The 23234-nt window shown below is 42.1% G+C and overlaps 1 protein-coding gene across 6 annotated transcripts in view; it reads left to right on the top strand.

The window, feature by feature from the left end:
- The first annotated feature begins 6786 nt into the window (after positions 1–6786).
- CFAP221 (cilia and flagella associated protein 221) overlaps positions 6787–23234 on the top strand; it is a 132052-nt gene continuing 115604 nt past the window's right edge. For 3 of the 6 annotated variants that reach the window (XR_006656766.2, XM_024569687.3, XM_053918582.1), the window contains exons 1-3: positions 6793–7006; positions 8600–8787; positions 11349–11449. Coding sequence is in view for 4 of the 6 variants with exons in the window: in XM_024569687.3 (XP_024425455.2) it covers positions 8649–8787; positions 11349–11449 (240 nt within the window). In the remaining 2 variants the exon portion in view is untranslated. Of the gene's footprint in view, positions 7007–7058; positions 7133–8599; positions 8788–11348; positions 11450–23234 lie in introns of those variants that run through there. The other 3 variants (XM_045203161.2, XM_045203162.2, XM_053918583.2) reach the window with 3 other exon arrangements.

Genomic DNA, 23234 nt, shown 5'->3' with positions numbered 1-23234 from the left:
CCTTCCTTCATTTGTCAGCATCCTTTTGAATATTTATATGAAATATTATTGTTAAAATAGATCAAACAAAAGGGAGCAAATAAAACTATATATGAAACACAATGTTGCTACTGCTCCCAAGGCCTTACCTTCACTGAATGAAGCAAAGAAAGTTCAGGTACACCCCAATCTCCCAAGAGCTCCCCACATTTCTTCCTGATAAATCAATTTGACTCGGCACACAGAGTATTCACAACAGACAAAACTGGACTCAAATCCTGACCTACTCATCAATTAGCCGTGAGACCTTGGGCAAGTTACTTTGACCCTCTATGCCTCAATTTCTTCATCTGTGTAATGGAAAAAGTAATACCCATATTTTAGTATTGTTGTGAGGTTGAAAATAATTCAGTGCAATTAAATCATCTGGATATATAAATTAAAACACATTTGGCTGTAGAAAACAGACAAACCAACTCAAATTGGCTGAAATAGCAATAAGGATAAGTATTTGCTCACATTACTGAGGGTCCAGAGGTAGAGCGTGCTTCAGGGTGGACTGGCGCACGGCTCAGGCTCTGTATGCCATGCGGCTCTGCGCTCTGCCCACCTCTGAGTGGAATAACCTCAGACTGATCTTGCTGTATGCAAAATGTCTACAGCAGTTCTGTAGACTCTCATCTACAATCAATCCAGAGGAACAGAGAACATGGTACTCTTTTCAAAAGTTGACTCTCCTTCATCAGAAGGTAGAGTCTATGTTGCTGGTGGAGCTTTGCACTGACCTCAGCTGATGGAATGAGGTGGAAGTGATGCTGCACAACTTTTAAGCCTAGGTCCTAAAAGAAATACAGCTTGAGCCAGGCTCTCTCCTAGAACTTTGCCACCATGTTGTCAGGAATTTCGGAGTATGTGTGAGTATCTTGGTCAAGAACCTTATCTAGGCTCCCCACTGGCAACTTTAGCATTAACCACCAGATGACGCCTTCAGACTATTTCTCCTCCTAGCTTTTGAGTCTTCCATCTGAAGCCCCAGACGTTCTGGAACAGAAACCAGTCATCTCTGCTGTGCCCTGTCTGAATTCTCATCCCACAGAAACCGTGAGAGATACTAAATGATTATAGTTGTTTTAAGCCACTAAGTTTTGAGGCAACTTGTAATGGAGCAATACATAATGAATACAACATAATTTTTTTTTAAATTCTGCAAGGCAAAAACTATTAAGAACAAATGACAAGCTGGGAGAAACTTTTATGACACTTATCACAAACAAAAGACTAATTTCCCTAATATATATAGAGTTCTAACAACTCAGTAAGAAAAAGATCAGAACCTAATGGAAAAATGGATAGGGGATGTGGATTTACAGAAAAAGAAACATGAATGTCTCCTAAACATATGAAAACATGTTCGCCTTTACTTATTGTTACAGAAATAATAAATGAAAGCATATTGAAATACTCCTTGTTACCCACCAGATTGGTAAAAATATAAAAATTGTATAATACTCCGTTAGTGAAGCTACAAGGAAACAAGTGCTCTCATGCACTGCAAGCAGGAGTGAATAGCTACTGCAAAGCCCATAACGGGAAACTCAGCAGTGGTTATCAGTATCACAAACATGCAGACCCTTTGACCTAGCACTTCCACTTTACAGGTACGCCCTTTCTTACAGACATATTCACATGTATAAGAATGGGTGTCAGGCACAAATTTGTAGAAATAATGTATTCATTTGTTTAAATCATTCCAACATAGTTATAATAGCAAAAGATCAGGAACAACCTATATATCTAATAATTGGCTGCTGATTACATAAATCATGGAATATTTGTAGTAATAAAAAAGAATTACGAGGTACTTCATGTATGGAATGATGATGTGGTGATATGGAATGATCACCCAGACATATTTTTAAGTGAAAAAAGAGGAGTCACAAGGGTAAGCTATTTGGGCTTTTTAACAGGGAGTGAACTTTTCACACATGCAAGCATACATGTAATTGCTTCTACATGTATAACATATCCCTGGAAAAATAAATAAGAACATAGTAACATGAGTTACCTCTGGGAAAGGGAAACTGGTGGCTTGAGGACAAGAGTAAAAGGGAGATTTTTTACTTCTTAAATTTTGAACCACATCAATATATTGTCCAGATCTCAAATGTATATATATATACATACATATACTATTTAGAACTCACTTGACATAACTTATTAATGACTTAATTCTACAAATATTTTGGAGGCACTACCATGCGCCAAGCAGTGTGCAAGGTGATGAGTATACAGTGATGAACAATCGGCCTTCATTGAACTTATTGTCTAAGAAGACAGACATTGAATGGGCAACCCCCCTCAGTGGAGAATTACACACACACAGCATTAAAGGGCTTTGAAGGGAGAGACCCCCAGGGCTGTATAATCCTGTAAGTGCAGCCAGGGTAAATCAGGTGGATATTCTGCCCAAAGACAGAGAAGTACTTTACAGAGGGGAGAGGAAGTTAAGGGGAGGGGCTGTTGCAACCATACAGCTATGCTGGAAACACAGAGTTCTTCCCACAGGGCTTTCTTGATGACATAGAGGATGACAGCTCCTCCCACTTGTCCTAGTCCCTCCTGATTTATGTCCAGATGAAGGTCTCTCACAAATTTTAACAAAAGGGAAGCCAGGAAAAGCCCCTTTGAGGAAAGGATTCTTAGGCTGAGTAGCAATTAGCCATATTTCTGGTTATTTATTGATGCAGCTGTATTTATCCTCCAACTTACAGGCTTAAAACAACAACCATTTCATTATTTCTCACTAATTTTGGGGTCAGAAATTCAGACAGGATGGACTGGGAAGTTAAAGCAGTCACAGACCCACCTAGGTTCAAGCGGAGGCATAGGGACCCACCTGTCCACGGGAGGAGTGTCAAAGAAATCTCAGCCAGCTTTAACTCACCACACCAGGCAATGGGGGTGGGGGGGGAGCACAGTGGAGTGGGGTGAAGAGAAGGTGGAACGAGGGGCCAGTAGTAGTCAGGATCTGCAGAGCCTTGAAACTCTTGTTAAGAATTTAGAATTAAAAAAAAAAAAGAATTCAGAATTTTACTTTCTGAACAATGTGAAGCTACTGAAGGGTTTTAAGCAAGGAAGTTAATTGCTCCCCCAATGCTGCCGACATGCAAAACTTACAGCTTCCATGCCTGTTATCACACTCATCTCGTTGCATTAGTTTGCAGGAGGCTGGGATACCTTTGTATTTTGCTCATTGCAAACACTAAGCAAAATGTTAAATACATAAATGAATTGATTAAATAATTGATTGTCTAAAACAGCTGTAATTGTAGGGCATCAGTTCAGTGATTCCCAAACTTTAATGTGTCTATGAATCCCCTGGGGAAATCTTCTTAAAATGCAGAATCTGATTCAATAGGTCTGGAGTGACCCAAAATTTTGCATTTCTAACAAGCCCCTGAGCTACAAATCACGCTGTGAGTGATGACTGTTTAGAAATCATTTTATGTCAGAACATTTTCAGCTAAAAGAAGGAGGTATGGGATACAGGTACCAAACAACCAAAGGTGAAATGATGTCATCCATGTCCCGCGTCTTCTTCCTGTATCCTGCAGTCCTCATCAGCTCCACCTTAATGCGATGGCCCCTCATGGCCTCTGACGGCTGCTGCAGTTCTGGGGAATCATTTCTGGACACTACAGTGTCGGGAAAGAGAAAGATACTGTATCTATGTATGTCTCTTTCTTAGGAGAGAGGAAGCCTTTTCCAAAGGTCCCCGAGAAGTCTTCCCCTAGTATCTGTGCCCAGAACTGAGTTATATACTCAACTCTAAATCAACTGTGGGAAAAAGGATCCAGAATTCAATGATTGGTCTAGACTAATCAGGATCTGCTGCTGGAACTGGGGATGTGTGAAGAAACTAAGCAAAGCTGAGGTTCTGTTAGTAAGAAAGCGAAAGCAGGCAACTAGCAGTGTCCACTATGTGCAATTTGGTTAATTGATTGTACAGGGTCCTACATATTATATCATATCTATATATAAAATAGGGAATTTCACAATTTTTCTAAAAAAAAATTAAGAACAAATTAAAAGGTGTTATTCAATACCCATTTAAAAATGTATGGAAACAAGCATTTGATGATTTGAGTTAGGTGGAAAATTCTGCGGCTACTGGAAACATAGTACCTGTGCTGAAATCTACAATTCTGTCGGGGCACCAAAACAGAAAGAACTAAAAGAACTTTTTTATCCCTGGCTGGTGTGATTCAGTGGATTGAGCGCTGGACTGGGAAGCAAAGGGTCACCAGTTCCATTACCTGTCAGGGTACATGCTTGGGTTATGGGCCAGGTCCCTGGTAGGGGGTGCACGAAAGGTAACCGTACGTTGATATTTCTCTCCCTTTCTTTCTCCCCCCCCATCCTTCTCTCTGAAAATAAATAAATAAAATCTTTTTTTTAAAAAGAACTTTTTTTACCAAGTTGGCCAACAGTTACTGGGTAATCACTATGAACAAAGAACTGTCAAGGGCTGTGGGAGATCCTCAGATAAAGCACTGTCTCCTCACCCAAGAATCCTGAAGTTTAAGACACATACACAAATAATGATGGGCACAGCATATAAAAATATAAGTGCCAAAAAGATGGTGGAGCAAAGTGTATGTAAGCCCAGAGGAGGGAAACAGCCCTCCTGACTTGTAAGATTATGGGAAGGGTAGGAGATACACTATCTCTAGTGCTAGCCTTAAAAGATAGGGAGATTTTTAATCAGTGATGGTAGTAGCCAAGAAGGAAGGGTTGGAAAATAAGATGGAAGGAATAAACATCCCCAGTGGAGGGTAAAGAACAAAACTGTTGTGAACCGCCCTGCCTGGTTTCAGAAGTTGTAAACCCCATGGCTAAGGCTGAGTGAGAGATCTTGGGACCCTAAGCCACTGAGGAGACAAAGCTTACCTCCCTGACAGGAACACCTCTGCCCACTTTACTTCACCCTGCCGGGCCCCCAGTGCCTAACCGGTTAGCCATGATGGGTAAGATTCCTCGAGGGATGACCTAAGAAAGGCATGGTCATGAGGGGGCCCTCAGGGAAGGACTTGGGGGGCTATGGAGAAAGGGGGTGATGGACCCTCGCCCCTCGGCTTTGACACAGCCTGAGTCCTCATTCTGTCTGCTAGAAGTCTCCTAACCTCTTGGCTGCCTCACTTCCCCAGCTCAACCTAAGCCTGAAACAATGCTGGAGTTAGGTGTGGCCCTGTGCTGGAAAGGGTGGATTTCCCCAGGCAATCAGGCCTAAGAAAGAATGCATAAAATCCTGTGAAACCTGCTTTTCCAATACCCTCAATTTAAACAATAAGGGTCCAAGCAAGAAATGAGTTTGTTTCCCCAAAGTTTTATAGTCCTTTAGCTACCTGACCCTGACTCAGAATAAGCCCTCAGAGTTCTTTGAATGTTATCTATTTGATTATTACTGCCTGACAATGATTGATGAGCTTTCCATATACACCCTGTATTCCAAATTAAGCCAATAAAAGCCTGTCAAGGCAAGGATCGGGGCGTGCTCCTCTTGAGAGAGTGGCTGTGCCATCCGTTTTCCCCCACAGGACTCGGTAGTCTGTGTGAATTTGTCTCGCCTCAGCCACAAGGCCACAGACACTGCTTGCTGGTGACTGACTCACAAAACCACCAAGAGCACAAGTGATATGGTTGTGAGAAAGGCAGGTATCCTCATTGAATATTATAATCTCTTATCAGCATGAAGGCATAAACAACACCAAACAAATGTCAAGTCACAGATGGAGGGAGCAAGACAAGGGCAGATTCTAGAAAGAGAGGGGCCTGAGCCATCTGTGTAAGGAATAATGTCCTTGGGTGAGCAGGTGGAGTAGACAAGACAGAAAGTTAGGGCAGCAGACCTAGTTTCGTGGCTATAAACCCTAAGTATCAATATCAAGGACAGAAACAATTTCATTAGTGAATAACTTGCAACAACAAAATAATAGGGAGAACTATTAATTAAAGGAGACCTAAAAGACATATCAATCTACTGCAATGTGTAGATTTTATTTGAATTCTGAATCAAACGGCAAACTCTAAAAAAAATATTTTACATTTATGAGACAACTGTATACAGAATATTCGAATATGTTAAAAATTATTGTAATTTTTAGGTATTAGTATTATCGTTGTTTTTTAGAAGAGTCCTTATCTTTTGGAGTTATATTCTGAAATATTTACAGGTGAAATGTCTGGGATTTTCTGCAAAATAATACAGGGAGTAGAGGAAAGGTACAAAGTAAGATTGGCCATAATTTGGTTATTGTTGCAGGCAATGGTTTAAGGTTCATCGTACTATTATGCCTACCTTTGTATGTACTTGAAACCTATCATAATAGGAAACGCCAAATGATATTAAAGTAGGGCGTTCGGAAATGGAGGTTGTTGGGAAAAGCTGCGCCCACTGCGCTTGGGGCGCCCCGCGGGGGGGGGGGGGGGCACCCCTTTCGGCCCGCCCCTTTTGGCCCACTCCACTCCTGCAAACTGCTCTTCCAGGTGTCCAGTTTATAGTCTCTCCCGTCTTTCTCATTTCCTCTTGGGAATCCATCGGCTTGGCACCTCTAAGTCGCTCTCTCTGTTCTCCTGCGTCGCCAGAAAGTGCTTAGGGTCCCCAGGAGACCCCCACGGCCTCCTCATCTCGCTCTGCGACAGAACGGCTCCCCCCACATACTTGAGGAATTTGGTCTTGTCCCGCCGCCACCTCCCCCGCCCCCCCAGCCTCCAGGAGCGCGTCCGCGTTGTCAAGGCGACCCGCTGGCGGAATCCAGCCGCGGGACAGTCTCCGGTGTAAGCGGCTCTCGTCCCGGATCGGGGGTGGCCTCTTTGGCCGTCGCAGTGCTGCTGAGGCAGCCTGAACCCCAGGCGGTGTCCAGTAGCACGTTCGCCCGAGCTGGGGTCTCAGGAGAGTTCCGGCCTAAAGAGTTAATGAGGATGCGGGCGGTGCTTGTGTCTGGGGTCGTTGCCTACCCCTAGCAGGGTATGGACTAAAGTGGCGATGAGGGTACAAGCGTTTGGCAAGGATGAGAAGGCGTGCCCGATAGAGGATGGGGCGAGGGGACCCAGGATGTGGGGGTGTGAAAAGGGAGACAGGTTCGCCCTGGGGGTGAGTGAACTGGAGAACGCTTTTGCTCTTGTACCCGCCTGAAGAGGGGCAGGGAATTTGAGGGATGCGGTGGAGAAGGGGCTGGAGAATAAGCGTGGGGGGGAGATGTTAGTGGATGGAGGTGAATGAAGCAGGTGAGGCGGAGGCTGCGCTGAGTTGCGGGGAATCTTCAAAGACGCTTGGGAGAGAGGAAAGGAGAGACTACTTTCAGAAAATGATTATTAAGCACCTTCTTCCGTGTTGTCAACTGTGTTTTGCTCAATGCCAGAGACTTTGGGAATCCAAAGCTATGAACCCTTTCAAAAAAAAATGCACGTAAAGATCCACACATGATTTTACATGCAGTTTCAGGGACTCCACAGAGCAGTCCCCAGTCTGTACAAGTTCCCCAAGTTAAGACATTTAGCTGGGGAAAATACAAAGATATGTAGGGTTTGTGAAGTGCCATTAAAGGCAATAAATAAATAAGGTAAGTGTGTAGTAGAGGCAGTAATTGCTAAAGAATGTTAAAGTGTTGGGATCAGTGTGAATTTTATGAAGTAGGTGGAACTATGTTAAGGGAAGGCAAGTCTGACAAAGGGTGTGACATGAACCAGGACCTCAGATCCTCAGACAGAGCTGCTAGGAAAGACCAAGTGGAGATGGAGGAGCTCTATGGTCTTGGCCCCAGAGAGGGGCCAAGGAAGGTGGCTCCTAAATGCCAGTGCCCTGTAATGTGTCTCCAGATGTTAACGGGTTTCACAATCACCTCTGAGAAACGGACTGCAGAAATCTGACAAGGAGGAGGACTGTTTAGCCCTAGCCAGTGTTGCTCAGTTGGAGCGTTGTACTCAACAAAAGGCTGCAGGCTCCAGTACCAGTCAGGGCACACACCTAGGCTTCGGGTTCCATCCCTGGTCTGGGTGTGAAGAGACAGCAGCCAATGGATGCTTCTCTCTTGCATTGATGTTTCTCTCTCTTCTTTCCTCTCTCTCTAAAACCAATGAAAAAAAAATGTCCTTGGGTGAGGATACAAAAAAGAATAAGGGGGAGGAGGGGGGGAGGAGGAGGGGAGAGGAGGAGGGGGAGGGGAGGGAGGAGGGGGAGGATGAGGGGGAGGAAGGAAGAAACCTGCTTAATGGTTTACTTCAACATTCTCTAAACTCATTCGACTGCAAGAGCCTTTATTTGCTCCTTCACGTATCTCTGGTAATAGCTCAAGAAGCATGTCAGGACACAAAAGAAAAAAGTAGGACCATGAAAAGGTTTTCAGTACTGGCACAATATTGGGTCGTGATGTGTGATGCAAGGAGGTTAATGGGACAGCGGTGTGTGGGATTGGAGTGGCCACCAGAGAGATGAGAGGCAGGGAGGGCCTGAGCCACAGTAAACCACCCAGTGATGAGAAGTACATTTGTCAATGATTGAGAAAAAATAAATGTGGGTGGTTTCTCATGGATGATTATACTGCTACTATTTTCTTCCCAGGAACTGGGACCTTTGGCTCTAAAAAGAAGACTCCATTTTTCATGATAAAATGGCAGCAGTGAAAACCCCCAGCAGAGAACCAAAGAATATGGAAGAACCGTTTAATAATGTATCACCCCTCCTTTTGAAGAGCCTAGTGGAGGAGCCCAAGAAAAGAAGAGAAGTGCCTAACCACCTCCTAGAATCAAGTAAGTGGTTAGAAACAGTTTACTTTATAACTCACAGCTTCCCAGAGGCTCCAAATCCATAAAACATAGTGGAATTTTTGGTGTTGATTTGTCTATATTGTTTTATGGGCTCATAATAGGTTTTATTAAGAGCAATGGTTCTATTGGCTTCCAGAACTCTGAGAGAATAAAATTCTGTTGTTTTAAGCCAACAACAACAACAACAAAAGAACAATCGTTCTATATAGGTCCATCCACTTAACTGATACATTTTTGAGGTGTGAATTAGTCACCAAGTTCTTCTGCTTCTACTTCCTCAAATACCTTTCCTATCTGTCCCCACTGCCTTGTTCCTCATTCTCATCAGGTGACCAGGGCTGTTGCAATGCTTTGCACCCTGGCCACACCCTCCTCCAGACCACTCTTCACCCCCCAGTCAGTTTCCTTTGTGGAATCCCGGCTGGCTTCTGCCCCTATCCTTCTGGAATACTCTGAGAGGTTCCCCTTGCATACAGAATAAAGTGGAAACTCCTTCGATTGGCATTTGGCCTTCTTTGCTGTTTATATGAACCTGCCTACCCATCATCATCCCCGTGCCAAGGGCTTCTCATCCCCAGCTCCAGCCCCTCTATTACTCCTGCTCCTTCAACACCTCAGGCATTTTATGCCTTCTTGCCTTTTTCCATGCATATCCCTTAGATTGGAAAGCCTGGTAAATTCTATAGCTATTATGTTAAAGCCTGATCATTTCACCTACATTATTTTCACTTACTCTGCATGGCATCAACATTCTATTTCCATTTTACTGTTGGGGAAGCTGAGACTCAGAGAGGTCAAATGAATTCCCCAAAGAGGTACAACTACTGTATTTTGCCATGTATGACACACAATTTTTGGCCAAATTTTTGAGGGAAAAATAAGGATGCACATTATACATGGGTAGTACTAATTCCATATCCATATAAATGTTTTCAATTATTTTATTTATGCTTATGTATTAAAAGTGTAACTCTAGAAAGCAATAACGGTATCTGTTGCAAAATAATACCCTGGAATACGATAATCAGTTTTGTTTCCAAATATAAATAAATTCAAAAAATTAAAACCAAAGATTTTTTCCTGAAAGTTCAGGCAAAAAATGTAGGTGCACATTGTATACAGGAGCACATTATAAATGACAACATACTGTAAGTGGAGAGTTAGTGTTCAGCTGTTGCAGCCCCACATCCAACTCTTTACTGTCACACTGGGTTGTTGCCCCCTCATTTTTCAAAGCCCATTGCAAATGCTGAAACTGTAGTATTTGGTGTGGCTCTTTTCGTCATTGTAGAACTTGTTGAGTGCAAATTAGTATACTTGATTATTTCTGGGCATTAAGAGAAAAATGCTCACTTACATATATTTTTGTGCCCCTAAAAACAAAAACAAAATCTTCAGCATTAAAAAATTATCAAATAATGTTAATTTAAATACTTTTAAAATTACCAGATGACCTGCAGATTATTGGTACCCCTAAAATACCATCCTAACCCCACTCCAGTCCTTCAGTTTGGCCCAAATGTATATGAGAATCATAGTGGGCTAAGGGTGCCTGTGGCCCCTAGGACTGGGATAAAGCCAAAGGTGAAAGGTGATCATTTATAAGAAACTGGACAGTGCATTCATATTGAGGGAGGCAGTTTCAGGGTTGGAATAACACAGACCTGAGCTTGATTTGTAACTACCAGCTGTGGGCAAGTTGTTTAATCTTGTTGAGTTTCAGTCAGCTCTCTTATCTACAAAAATGAGATAATACCTACCTCCGAGGGTCGGAGTGAGGATTACAAACACAGGCCTGGCTTGAGGCACTGAAGGCACGGATATGTAGTGGGTTCCCAGTGCCTTCTCCCCACATCTCTGTTCACGCCTGTATGAGAGCTGGGAAATGTTTTGTAGACCTGGGCACTTTTTTGAGCTCAGCTGTTTTAACTTCATTCTCAAAACTGGAAAAAAAAAAAAGATGTTCATATTACAATAATGCTTTGCAACTTTACTGGCCAGAGAGAGAATTATTCAGAGCTTTAAGATTATTCTATATCAAATAATAGATTTTATATAATATCAATTTTAAAAAGCTTATATCATATAATAATTCTATTCAGAGGAAATAAAATAGTAACAGTTAAATATACAGTAATACAATTAAACACTAAGTGTTTAGATTCTTTGAACTGGGCATTCATTACATAATAAGCAAGCACAGCGTTATACAGAGCAAAGACAGGTGTGTGTGCTTTATGAGCTTGTGTTTTATTACAAAGAATTGTACAAATTATGAAGGGCAATTATTGTATTAGGTAATAATACATGAATTTATATTGTGATGATAATATCTCCCAAGTAATGTGTAAAAATAGAAGGAGAGGCACTACAGTTTATTTGGAACAGATCGTTAATCTTGTTGACAGCTATATCCTCTGTCTGAAACTTCCATATGCTTAAAATATCCTAAATTTAAAAAAGCCCATGTTAATAGGATTTTCTTTTATTTAATATTTTTAATGTCTCATCTCATTATATACTTCTCTACATTATTTTTATAGAAGTTTATGCAAAGCTTCTGAGTAATAAAGTCATACAAGCAAAGCCTGGCATACTGCATTTTGGAGGCTATCAAGTAGAAAAACAACACCAGCAGACTCTGGTAGGTGCTTTGTAAGTGGAATAATTAATCATATACATGAATCTTCTGCATTTATATTACTCATTTATCTAAACAGCAGCAGAAGTGTGGGTATAAATTAGGCCAGAAAGGTAGTTCACAGATGAGAAATTTTAAAGTTGTATCAGTGTCCTTGGACAAGTCACTTCCCCCATACCAGAGGCTCCTCTCAGCTCTATACAAATAGGGGTCATTGCTGAGTGACTCTCAGAGGAAGGGAACTGTGCTTTATGTCTCACATAATTCAATTTAGTCCTTGTACTAGTTCTGTGGACATTGTAATATTACTCTATATGGATGTAGAAACCGAGATTCCAAAAGGTTAAATAGTTGGCTCAAAAACACAGGCTACTGAGTGGAGACAGACTGACTCTCAGGCTGCCTTCCTCCAAGCCAACGTTCCTGATCCATGCCTACAGTATCCAGGAAAGCCCCTTTCCTAAGAGGCCCCAGCAAGGGTTCCATTTCACTTGCCCAGGTCAGATGCTCATGCCTAAATCAGTCACTGCCTAAAGAGATTCTTGCCAAATCTGGGATGGCAGGGGTCAGATCCACTGAACAGGCTTCAGAAGGGACAGTGGAAGCCTATAGTGACTCCTGTCCACCACTGAGCCACACCAAGGTCCAGTCCTTGCTGGGTCCCTTCCCATTGACCTAGATGTTCAGACTGGAGTGCGTTATGGGTGACTAAAGCATTCCTAACTCCCATGCCAAAGGGGACTTGAACATTTAAATTAGCTGTACAAACCTCAGTGACCTCAGCACAATCCCCTAAGGTCACACAGAGTACGACATCAGAATTAGTCCAACTGGGCCTTAGAACTGAGGCAAAACTGACCTCTGAGCATGTGTCAGAGTGGGCAGAGGTGGGCTTTCTTTATATGGGCCCTCTGTGACTCTGGCTTTGTATGTGATGCCACCCTCTGGCCCTGTCCCAGCCACCACAAGAGTCTCTACTTTTAAATGTAGTGCATTTTTTAAAAGCCATGTCTTAAAGTGGATCATATTAGGATAGAATTCCAACTGTTGTGTTAGACTGCTCAGAGTGAGAAGAACCACTGAGAAACTGACAAGTGGCAAAGCTTCTCAGGGAGTGAGGTTACGTTTTATCTAGCAGTCCCTATTGAACTAAGGACGCAGCGTCCATGAGTCCTTGCGCGTTGAAGTGGGTAGAGAGAGGGTAGATTAGGAGAGGAACCTGTTAGGTGCCCAGAGGCTCCTCTGGGGAATAGGGTTAGGATTTGAAACTGTGACTAGGAACTTCACCCATCAACCTAGAGGGACACATTTCTTAGAACCTGGCATCAAAGACCGAGGTTAATAATACATTCTGGAACTTAATTTTCCTGGTTATTAAGTTTGCTATCTAGATTATGGTAGGAAATAATTATCATTCATAAATATTCATTGTTTTTAATGAATAAACAATTTACCACCAATCCCTAGCCCCCTCAGTCTCCTCATTCCCTCCCCCCACCCCAGGCAACTACAGTCTATTTTCTGTACCTGCTGGTATACGTGTGCCTATTCTGGACATTTCATATAAATGGAATCATAGGACATATGGTCTTTTGTGACTAGCTTTTTTCATTTAGCATGTATTCTAGGCTTATTCAGCTTATAGCACATATCAATACCTCATTTCTTTTTATGGGCGAATAATATTCCATTGTGTGGATGTACTACATTTTGTTTATGTGTTCATCCACCCATTGATGGACATTTGGGTTTGTACTTTGGGGTTATTAGGAATAATAATTGTTGTTATGAACATTCATGTACATGTGTTTATATGGACAGATTTTCAATTCTCTGGATTATCAAGGAGTGGAATATTAGTTTTCTGTGGCTGCCATAACAAATTACCACAATTTTAGGGGCTTAAAAAATATTATTCTGGATACCAGAGTCCAAAATCAAGGAGTTAGTAGGGCTCCCTCCAAAATTCTTGAGAAGAATCTTTCCTCGCCTCTTCCAGCTTATGGTGGCCCTAGGTGTTCTTTGTCTGGTGGCTACATAACTCAGACTTCTACTTCTGTCTTCACATCCCTTTCTCCTCTGATTTACTGTATCTTCTCCTCTTCTGTAGCTTAAAAGGACTCTTTTTATTGGACTTAGGGCACATCTGGGTAATCTAGGATGATCTCATCTCAGGGTCCCTACTTTAATAACATCTGCAATGACCCTTTCTTAAATAAGATCACATTCACAGCTTCCAGGTATTAGGGTGTGGACACATTTTTTCAGGCCACCATTCAACTCCCTATTGTATTATTTGCATTTCCTCAATGATTAATGCTGTCTAGCACTTTTTCATTAGGTTATTGGTCAGGATGTAAAAAAGCCATTTGGGAGAGTCCAAAAGCAGGAAGTCATGGAGAGAGGTTCAGGGTAAGCAAGCATGCAGCATATTTGGAGACCAGGATGCCATCTAGTTTACCTGGGTTTTCAAAGGGAGGTAAAAGCTTCATTCTGCTGAAGAACAGAGATCATTTCTGTCTTTCGTACAGCACAATGCCTAAAACACAGGAGGCACTCAATAAACACTTATGAAGATGTTGAACTCACTTTATTGTGTCAACTAATGGCCACTGGTGCCAATTCAATGCCAACGGGAATCCCCAAATTGGGGTATTATGTAAAACAAAACTTTATTCAGGGATGAGGGTGGGGAGGATGGCGGCGAGATAGGTGGGAGCCGAGTCCACTTCCCCTTGGCACCAGTGAAACGCCTAGCTGATCTGAGGAACAGAGTGAACAGCCAACGGTATTCCAGCATATATGAAGATCGGAGACCAAAGATAGAGGACATTGAAAGATCTGATGGTAAGAAGAGTGCTTAAGGACAATAAGGTCCCTGGGACCAGCGTGGGGACCAGGGTGGCAGAAGCCCCCGGCCCGGGCTCAGAGTCTGCTGCAGGATTCTTGGGAGAGAGCCAGGCTGGGCTGTGTGAGAGGCCAGGTGCTTGTTCGGACGAGGAGGGCTTGAATAGGAAGAATTTATCGAAAAGAAAAAGAGAAAATAGAGGCACTCAGTGGCTAGTTAGAGAACTCTCCGCAGCAACCTCGGACTCTGGCGCCCCTCCCCCCTCAGACCCTGGACTCTGACCACGGGATAAGCAGCCCCAGGGCTCACCTGAAGCCGGGTGTGCATCCAGATTAGCGGACTGGGCGCCCACAAAAGAAACCCCAGGTGGGCGCGGACCCTCAGAAGCGGCCCGGCTGCCTGGGCGCACACACACGAAGCACCTGGGTGGGCACGCACCTCTATCAGTGGCCTGGGCACCCACACCTGAAACCTCGGGTGGGTGCGCACCTGGATCAGTGGCTGGCTGCCCCACGCACAGGCCCAAAGCATGGAGTCGGCTGCACAACCCTATCAACGGCCTGGCTGACTGCGGGTGACCACACCTAAAAGCACCGGTTCTGAACAATTCCCACATAGCCCCTGCGCACAGAGCCCTGCAGGGCCTACTGGCTCTCTAGGAGGAAGGCAGAACGCCCAGCAGAGGGGAGCTGCAGGGCTAGGGGAGGCTGCATTCCCCGGAAAGACTTGACCCAGTAGGGGGCTGAACTATCCCCTAGGAATACCGAGAGCCCCTAGCATCTAAGACAGCAAAAGGAAGAGGGTGGAGTGTGAGTTGCCCCTAATTGGTGCAACTCAAGGACAGAACAACTGGTGTACTAAAGGCCTAGTGGGGAGCAAAGGACCCTGAGGAACTGGACTGGAGGCTGAACAACAGTGAAGAGTGTGGTTCAGGAAGGGAGAAAGTGAAACCAATCCCTCCAACCACCCCCTCCCATTCCACAGACAGGAAGACCAGCAGAACTAACCTGACCAGTTTAAAGCCAGCAGAAGACTTTTTTTTTTTTCTTTCCTCCTTTCCCCCTGAATTCCTTCTTCCTTTCTGTCCTTCTTTCTTTTTTTATTCCTTCTTCCTTCCATCCTTTACCTTTTTTATTCCTTCTTCCTGACTTCTTTTATTTATTTTGTTTTAATTTTGTTAAAATTCCTTCTTATCTTGCCTTCGATCTTTCTTTATTCCTTCTTCCTTCCTTCCTTTCCTTTTCTATTCCCTTTTTCCCTCCTTCCCTTCTCCTTCCCCCCCTTACTCTTTTTCCCACAGGTGAGACAAGAAAACCTGGAGTGCTGAAAACACCAGAGTTAGACCGTGTTACACCCATAAACGTCAGCTCAAGACCAGTGAGCACAGGAGATTAAGGAGACAGCACCACTGAATCCCATTGGCATTCTACCATAGAAGTTCATACATAAACCCAGAGAATCAGAATAGATCAATTTAAGAAGCAGAGGCTAACAAGAAGAGTCTCACAAACAATGGGAAGACAAAGAAACAATCCCCAAATGAAAGGAAAGGAGGAAGCCTCAGAGAATGCTAACTGAAAAAGAGGCAAGTCAACTATCAGATACTGAGTTCAAAGCAATGGTTATCAGGAAGCTCACTGAGCTCACTGAGCTCACAGAGAACTACCAGAAACTACAGGGAAACTACAATGAACTCACTGCGAACTATATCAACATGAAAAAGGAACTAGAAACTATCAACAAGGGCCAAGAGGAAATGAAGAATACAATTTCTGAATTGAAGAACACAGTAGAAGGAATGAAAAGCAGACTTGATGAAGCAGAGGATCGGATTAGCGAGCGGGAAGACAAAGTAGAAAATAACACCCAGAAAGAGCAAGAAAAGGAAAAGAGGCTCAGAAAGAATGAAGAGACAATAAGGGAAATGCAGGACAACATGAAACGTAACAATATCCATATAATAGGAATACCAGAAGGAGAAGAAGAAGAGCAAGGGATACAAAACTTGTTTGAAAAAGTAATGATGGAAAATTTCCCTAATCTGAGGAGAGAAAAAGTCACCCAAATCCAGGAAACACAGAGAGTCCCAAGCAAGAGGAACCCAAAGAGGCCCACTGCAAGACACATCATAATTAAAATGGCAAAATTCCAAGACAAAGAGAGGATCTTAAAGGCAGCATGGGAGAAAAAGGAAGTAACATACAAGGGAGTCCAATAAGGTTAGCAACTGACTTCTCAATGGAAACGCTCCAAGCCAGAAGAGAATGGCAAAAAATATTCCAAGTAATGAGAACCAGGGGCCTGCAACCAAGACTACTTTACCCATCAAGGCTCTCAATCAAGATAGAAGGGCAAATAAAGAGTTTCCCAGACAAAAGAAGTCTAAGAGAATACACTTCCACCAAACCAGCTCTGCAAGAGATGCTAAAGGGACTGCTTTAAGGAAAGGAAGGAAAAGAGAAAGAGAGAGGAACACAGGTAGGAAAAAATGGCAATGAATAACTACCTATCGATAATAACCTTAAATGTAAATGGATTAAATGCTCCAATCAAAAGACATAGAATAGCTGAATGGATAAGAAAACATGACCCACACATATGCTGCCTACAAGAGACCCATCTCAGGACAAAAGACCTACACAGACTGAAAGTGAAGGGCTGGAAACAAATTTTCCAAGCAAACGGGCAGGAAAAAAAAAGCAGGGGTAGCAATACTCATATCAGACAAAATAGACTTCCAAAGAAGGGCCATAAAGAGAGACCCAGAAGGTCACTTCATAATACTCAAAGGAAGAATCCACCAAGAAGACATAAACATTGTAAATATATATGCACCCAACATAGGAGCACCCAAATACATAAAGAAAATCTTGGAGGACGTCAAGAAAGATATTGACAGCAACACAATTATAGTAGGGGACTTTAACACCCCACTATCAAAAATGGACAGGTCTTCCAAACAAAATATCAAGAAGGATATTGTGTCACTTAATAATACCCTAGATGAAATGGACTTAACTGATATATATAGAGCTTTTCATCCCAAAGAAGCAAAATACACATTCTTTTCAAGTGTACATGGAACATTTTCAAAGATAGACCATGTGATAGGACACAAAGCAAGCCTCAACAAATTCAAGAACATTGAAATCATATCAAGCATTTTCTCTGACCACAAGGGACTGAAACTAGAAACCAACCCCAAAGGAAAAAACCCAAAACACTCAAAATCATGGAGACTGAATACCATGCTATTAAACAATGAATGGGTCAAGAACGAGATTAGGGAAGAAATCTAAAACTTTCTGGAAACAAATGAAAATGAACTCACAACAACCCAAATCCTATGGGACACAGCAAAGGCAGTCCTGAGAGGGAAGTTTGTAGCAATACAGGCCTACCTTAAAAAGATAGAAACATTTCAAACAAACAACCTAACCCTTCGCCTACAAGAACTCGAAGAACAACAACAAAGACAGCCCAGAGCAAGCAGAAGGAAGGAAATAACCAAGATCAGAGCAGAGTTAAATGACATAGAGACTAAAAGCACAATTCTAAGGATCAATGAATCCAGGAGCTGGTTCTTTGAAAAGATAAACAAAATTGACAAGCCTTTAAGTAGGCTCATCAAGAAGAAAAGAGAGAGGATCCAAATAAACACAATTAGAAATGAAAGAGGAGAGATTACAACTGATATCACAGAAATACAAATGATTGTAAGAAATTACTACGAAAAACTGTATGCCAAGAAATTTGAAAACCTAGGTGAAATGGACATATTTCTAGAAAAATATAACCTTCCAAAACTGAATGAAGAAGAAGCAGAAAACCTGAACAGACCAATAACAGCAGAGGAAATTGAAGCAGTCATCAAAAAACTCCCAACACACAGAAGCCCTGGACCAGATGGTTTCACAGGAGAATTCTACAAAGCCTTTAAGGAAGAGCTAAACCCTATCCTTCACAGACTGTTTGAAAAAATCCAAACTGATGGAAGACTCCCAAACTCTTTCTATGAAGCCAGAATCATCCTAATCCCAAAACCAGATAAAGATATAACGAAGAAAGAAAACTTCAGGCCAATACCTCTTATGAACATAGATGCTAAAATCCTCAACAAAATATTGTCAAACCACATCCAGCAATACATTAAAGAGATCATCCACCGTGACCAAGTGGGATTCATCCCAGGGATGCAAGGATGGTACAATATTCGCAAATCAATAAACATCATACATCACATCAACAACAGCAAAGACAAAAATCACATGATCATATCAATAGATGTGGAAAAAGCATTTGATAAGATACAGCACCCATTTCTGATAAAAACACGCAGCAAAGTGGGAATAGAGGGAGCATTCCTCAACATAATAAAGACCATAGATGAGAGACCTACAGCCAACATCATACTCAATGGACAAAAACTTAGAGCTTTCCCACTAAGATCAGGAACAAGACAAGGATGCCCTCTCTCACCACTCCTATTAAACATAGTATTGGAAGTCCTAGCCACAGTAATCAAACAAGAAAAAGAAATAAAGGCATCCTAATTGGAAAGGAGGAAATGAAACTGTCACTGTTTGCAGATGACATGAATGTGTACAGCGAAAATCGTATAGACTCCACCAAAAGACTACTGGACCTAATAAATGAATTTGGCAAAACAGCTGGATACAAACTCAATCCTTAGAAATCAAAGGCATTTCTGGATACCAACAATGAAAGAGCAGAAACAGAAATCAGGGAAAAAATCCCATTTGATATAGCAACAAGAAAAATAAAGTACCTAGGAATAAACCTAACCAAGGAAGCAAAAGACCTGTACTCAGAAAACTACACAACACTGAAGAAAGAAATTCAGGAAGACACAAACAAATGAAAGTATGTACCATGCTCATGGATTGAAAGAATTAACATCATCAAAATGGCCATACTACCCAAAGCAATTTATAGATTCAATGCAATCCCTATTAGAGTACCCATGACATATTTCACAGATATAGAACAAACATTTCAGAAATTTATATGGAACTATAAATGACCCCGAATAGCTGCAGCAATTTTGAGAAAGAAGAACAAAGCAGGAGGGATCACAATACCTGATATCAAACTGTATTACAAGGCCACGGTAATCAAAACAGCCTGGTACTGGCATAAAAACAGGCACATAGACCAATGGAACAGAACAGACAGCCCAGAAATAAACCCAAGTCTATACGGTCAATTAATATTTGACAAAGGAGGCAGGAGCATAAAATGGAGCAAAAACAGCTTCTTCAGCAGATGGTGTTTGGAGATCTGGGCAGCTACGTGCAAAAAATGAAACTCGATCACCAACTTACGCCATACACAAAAATAAACTCAAGATGGATAAAAGACTTAAATGTAAGTCGTAACACCATAAAAGTCCTCGAGGAAAACATTGGCAGGAAAATCTCAGACATTCCACGCAGCAACATCCTCACAGACATGTCCCCTAAAGCAAGGGACATAAAGGAAAGAATAAACAAATGGGACCTCATCAAAGTACAAAGCTTCTGCATGGCTAAAGAAAACAGCACCAAATTACAAAGAGAACCAATAGTATGGGAAAACATATTTGCTAATGATACCACAGACAAGGGCCTGATCTCCAAAATATATAAAGAACTCACACGACTGCACTCCAGGAAGACAAACAACCCAATTAAAAAATGGGCAAAGGACTTGAACAGACACTTCTCCAAGGAAGACATGCAGAGGGCCCAGAGACATATGAAAAGATGCTCAGCATCACTAGCCATCAGAGAGATGCAAATCAAAACCACAATGAGGTACCATCTCACACCAGTCAGAGTGGCCAACATAAACAAATCCACAAACAAATGTTGGAGAGGATGTGGAGAAAAGGGAACCCTAGTGCACTGTTGGTGGGAATGCAGACTGGTGAGGTCACTGTGGAAAACAGTATGGAATTTCCTCAGAAAACTAAAAATGGAACTGCCCTTTGACCCAGCAATTCCGCTGCTGGAATTATTCCCTAAGAACCCTGAAACACCAATCCAAAAGAACCTGTGCACCCCAATGTTCATAGCAGCACAATTTACAATAGCCAAGTACTGGAAGCAACCTAAGTGCCCATCAGCAAACGAGTGGATCCAAAAACTATGGTATATTTACACAATGGAATTCTATGCAGCAGAGAGAAAGAAGGAACTTATACCCTTTGCAACAGCATGGATGGAACTGGAGAGCATTATGCTAAGTGAAATAAGCCAGGCGGTGAGGGACAAATACCATATGATCTCACCTTTAACTGGAACATAATCAACAGAAGAAAAAAGCAAACAAAATATAACCAGAGACATTGTAGTTAAGAACAATCTAACGATAGCCAGGGGGGAGTGGGGAGGGGACAGTGAGGAGAGATGATTACAGGAACTACTATAAAGGACACATGGACAAAATCAAGGGGGAGGGTGGAGGAGGGGGAGGGTGGTGGGTTCAGCTGGGGTGGGGTGGAGGGATGGGGAGAAAAGGCATACAACTGTAATTGAATAACAATAAAAATTTTTTTAAAAAGAGAAAAAAACCTTTATTCAGTACAAACAGTGCAATTGTGATACAGCATGGCTGTGGAGCAGCTCAATTATGAAGCCGTACAGCTGTGAAAAGGCACAGCTGTGAGGTAGACCTGAGCAAGATGGCCCTTGGGTAGGGTAGCTCTGCTCTGTCCTGCCCTGTTCCACACCAACCCGCTGTGTACCAATCTGGTCTGGTCTGCTTTGCTCTGTTCCACCTGCTCTGCTCCATTCTGCTGTGGTTCAGTGAGACTTCTTCAGTTTTTCAGCTCCAGACCAGGAAACACAGTCTTCTTTCTTTGTTAGAAAGGGAAAGTTCTCTCTCTGAGCCAGACCAGTGCTGACTGGTCATACAGAAGTGAAGACCTTAAGTCCTCAATTTGACTGGCCCAAAAGGCATTGTCCTGCTTGGTCAGATGGAACTGCTCAGACTGGTTGGTGAAGATGCTGATGGGGATAGAGCCACACAGCTCCAATTGGACAAGTAAAACCTCAGTCCTATTGATTGAAATACAATTCCAAGAACTCCTTTATAAGGGCTGGCTCAGGTGGCAGGAACACAGTGCAGGCAGACAGTTCAGTGGGGGAGACAGGCAGTTCAGTGCAGGTTTCTCCCTGAAGTATGGTTTGTGCTGTTGTCTACCAATGGCTACTGGGCTCTGCTTTTAAAGTTGAGCCCAGTTAGCCACCAGGAGCCCTTCTTGGTAGGTATCTTCTTTCTCAGGGTCTGCAATTGGAAGTGAGAGACTTGGCACAGATCCAGGAATTCCAAATAAATACAGGGTAAAATCTAAATAATAATAATTCTTCTATCAGACATTAAAACAAACAGAAAATGGGCAAAAATGCAAACTGATTTCATCTTAATAACATCCTTGGAGATTTTGGGAGAGCCAGCCTTCTGTTTCTACCACCAAGTTAAGACAATTACCTTGAGATTCTTGCTAAACGGGGAATTATCCAACTCCACCTTTATCTTGGTTTTGCTACAGGAAACGATGCAAATTGCCTAAGAATGGAATGATTTTTTTAAAGTATATTTTTTATGCTTTTATAAGTACAATCAAAATACAAAGTCAATATACAAAAGTATATTGATTATGCTATTACAGTTGTCCCATTTTTTTACTCCCCTGTATTCCCCTCCACCTTGCATCCCCCCTCGCACCCTCATTCCCCGTCATTAATTCATGTCCATGGGTCGTACATATAAGTTCCCTGGCTTCTCCATTTCCTACACTGTTCTTAACCTCCCCCTGTCTATCTCGTTCCTACCATTTATGGTTCTTATTCCCTGTACCTTTTCTCCCATTCTCCGCCCTCCCCCTCCTCACTGATAACCCTCTCTGTGATCTCCATTTCTGTGATTCTGTTCCTGTTCTAGTTTTTTGCTTAGTTTGGTTTTGTTTCTTTTTTTTTTAAAGTTCAGTTTTTGATAGTTGTGAGTTTGTTCTCATCTGTTAATAGTTTTGATCATCTTCTTTTTCTTAGATTAGTCTCTTTAACAGTTTATATAATAAGGGCTTGGTGATGAACTCATTTAACTTGACCTTGTCTGGGAAGCACTTTATCTGCCCTTCCATTCTAAATGATAGCTTTGCTGGATACAGTAATCTTGGATGTAGGTCCTTGCCTTTCATGACTTGTAATACTTCTTTCTAGCCCCTTCTTGACTGCAAGTTTTCTTGTGAGAAATCAGCTGACAGTCTTATGGGTAGTCTTTGTAGGTAACTGTCTCCTTTCTTTTTGCTGCTTTTAAGATTCTCTCCTTATCTTTAATCTTGGGTAATGTAATTATAATGTGCCTTGGTATGTGCTTCCTTGAATCCAACTTGTTTGGGACTCTCTCAGCTTCCTGGACTTCCTGGAAGTCTATTTCCTTTGCCAGATTGGGGAAGTTCTCTTTCATTATGTTTTCAAAAAAGGTTTCAATTTCTTGCTCTTCCTCTTCTCCTTCTGGCACCTCTATGATTCAGATGTTGGAATGTTTAAAGTTCTCCCAGAGGTTCCTAAGTCTCTCATTTTTTTGAATTCTTGTTTCTTCATTCTGTTCTGGTTGAATGTTTATTTCTTCCTTCTGCTCCAAATCATTTATTCAAGTCCCAGTTTCTTTCCCTTCACTGTTGGTTCCCTGTATATTTTTCTTTATTTCACTTTTCATAGCCTTCCCGTTTTCCTCTATTTTGTGGCCATACTGAATCATTTCTGTGAGCATCCTGATTACCAGTGTTTTGAACTCTGCATCTGATAGGTTAACTATCACTTCATCACTTAGTTCTTTTTCTAGAGTTTTGATCTGTTCTTTCATTTGGACCATATTTCTTTGTCTTGGTGCGCCTGTTACGTTTTAAAGTGTGGGGCCTTAGGTATTCGCCAT

This window comes from Desmodus rotundus, chromosome 2 (genome assembly GCF_022682495.2).
Source record: "Desmodus rotundus isolate HL8 chromosome 2, HLdesRot8A.1, whole genome shotgun sequence".
NCBI lineage: Eukaryota > Metazoa > Chordata > Mammalia > Chiroptera > Phyllostomidae > Desmodus > Desmodus rotundus.
Note: the sequence above shows the minus strand (reverse complement) of the source record. Positions and strands in the feature narration are given on the sequence as shown.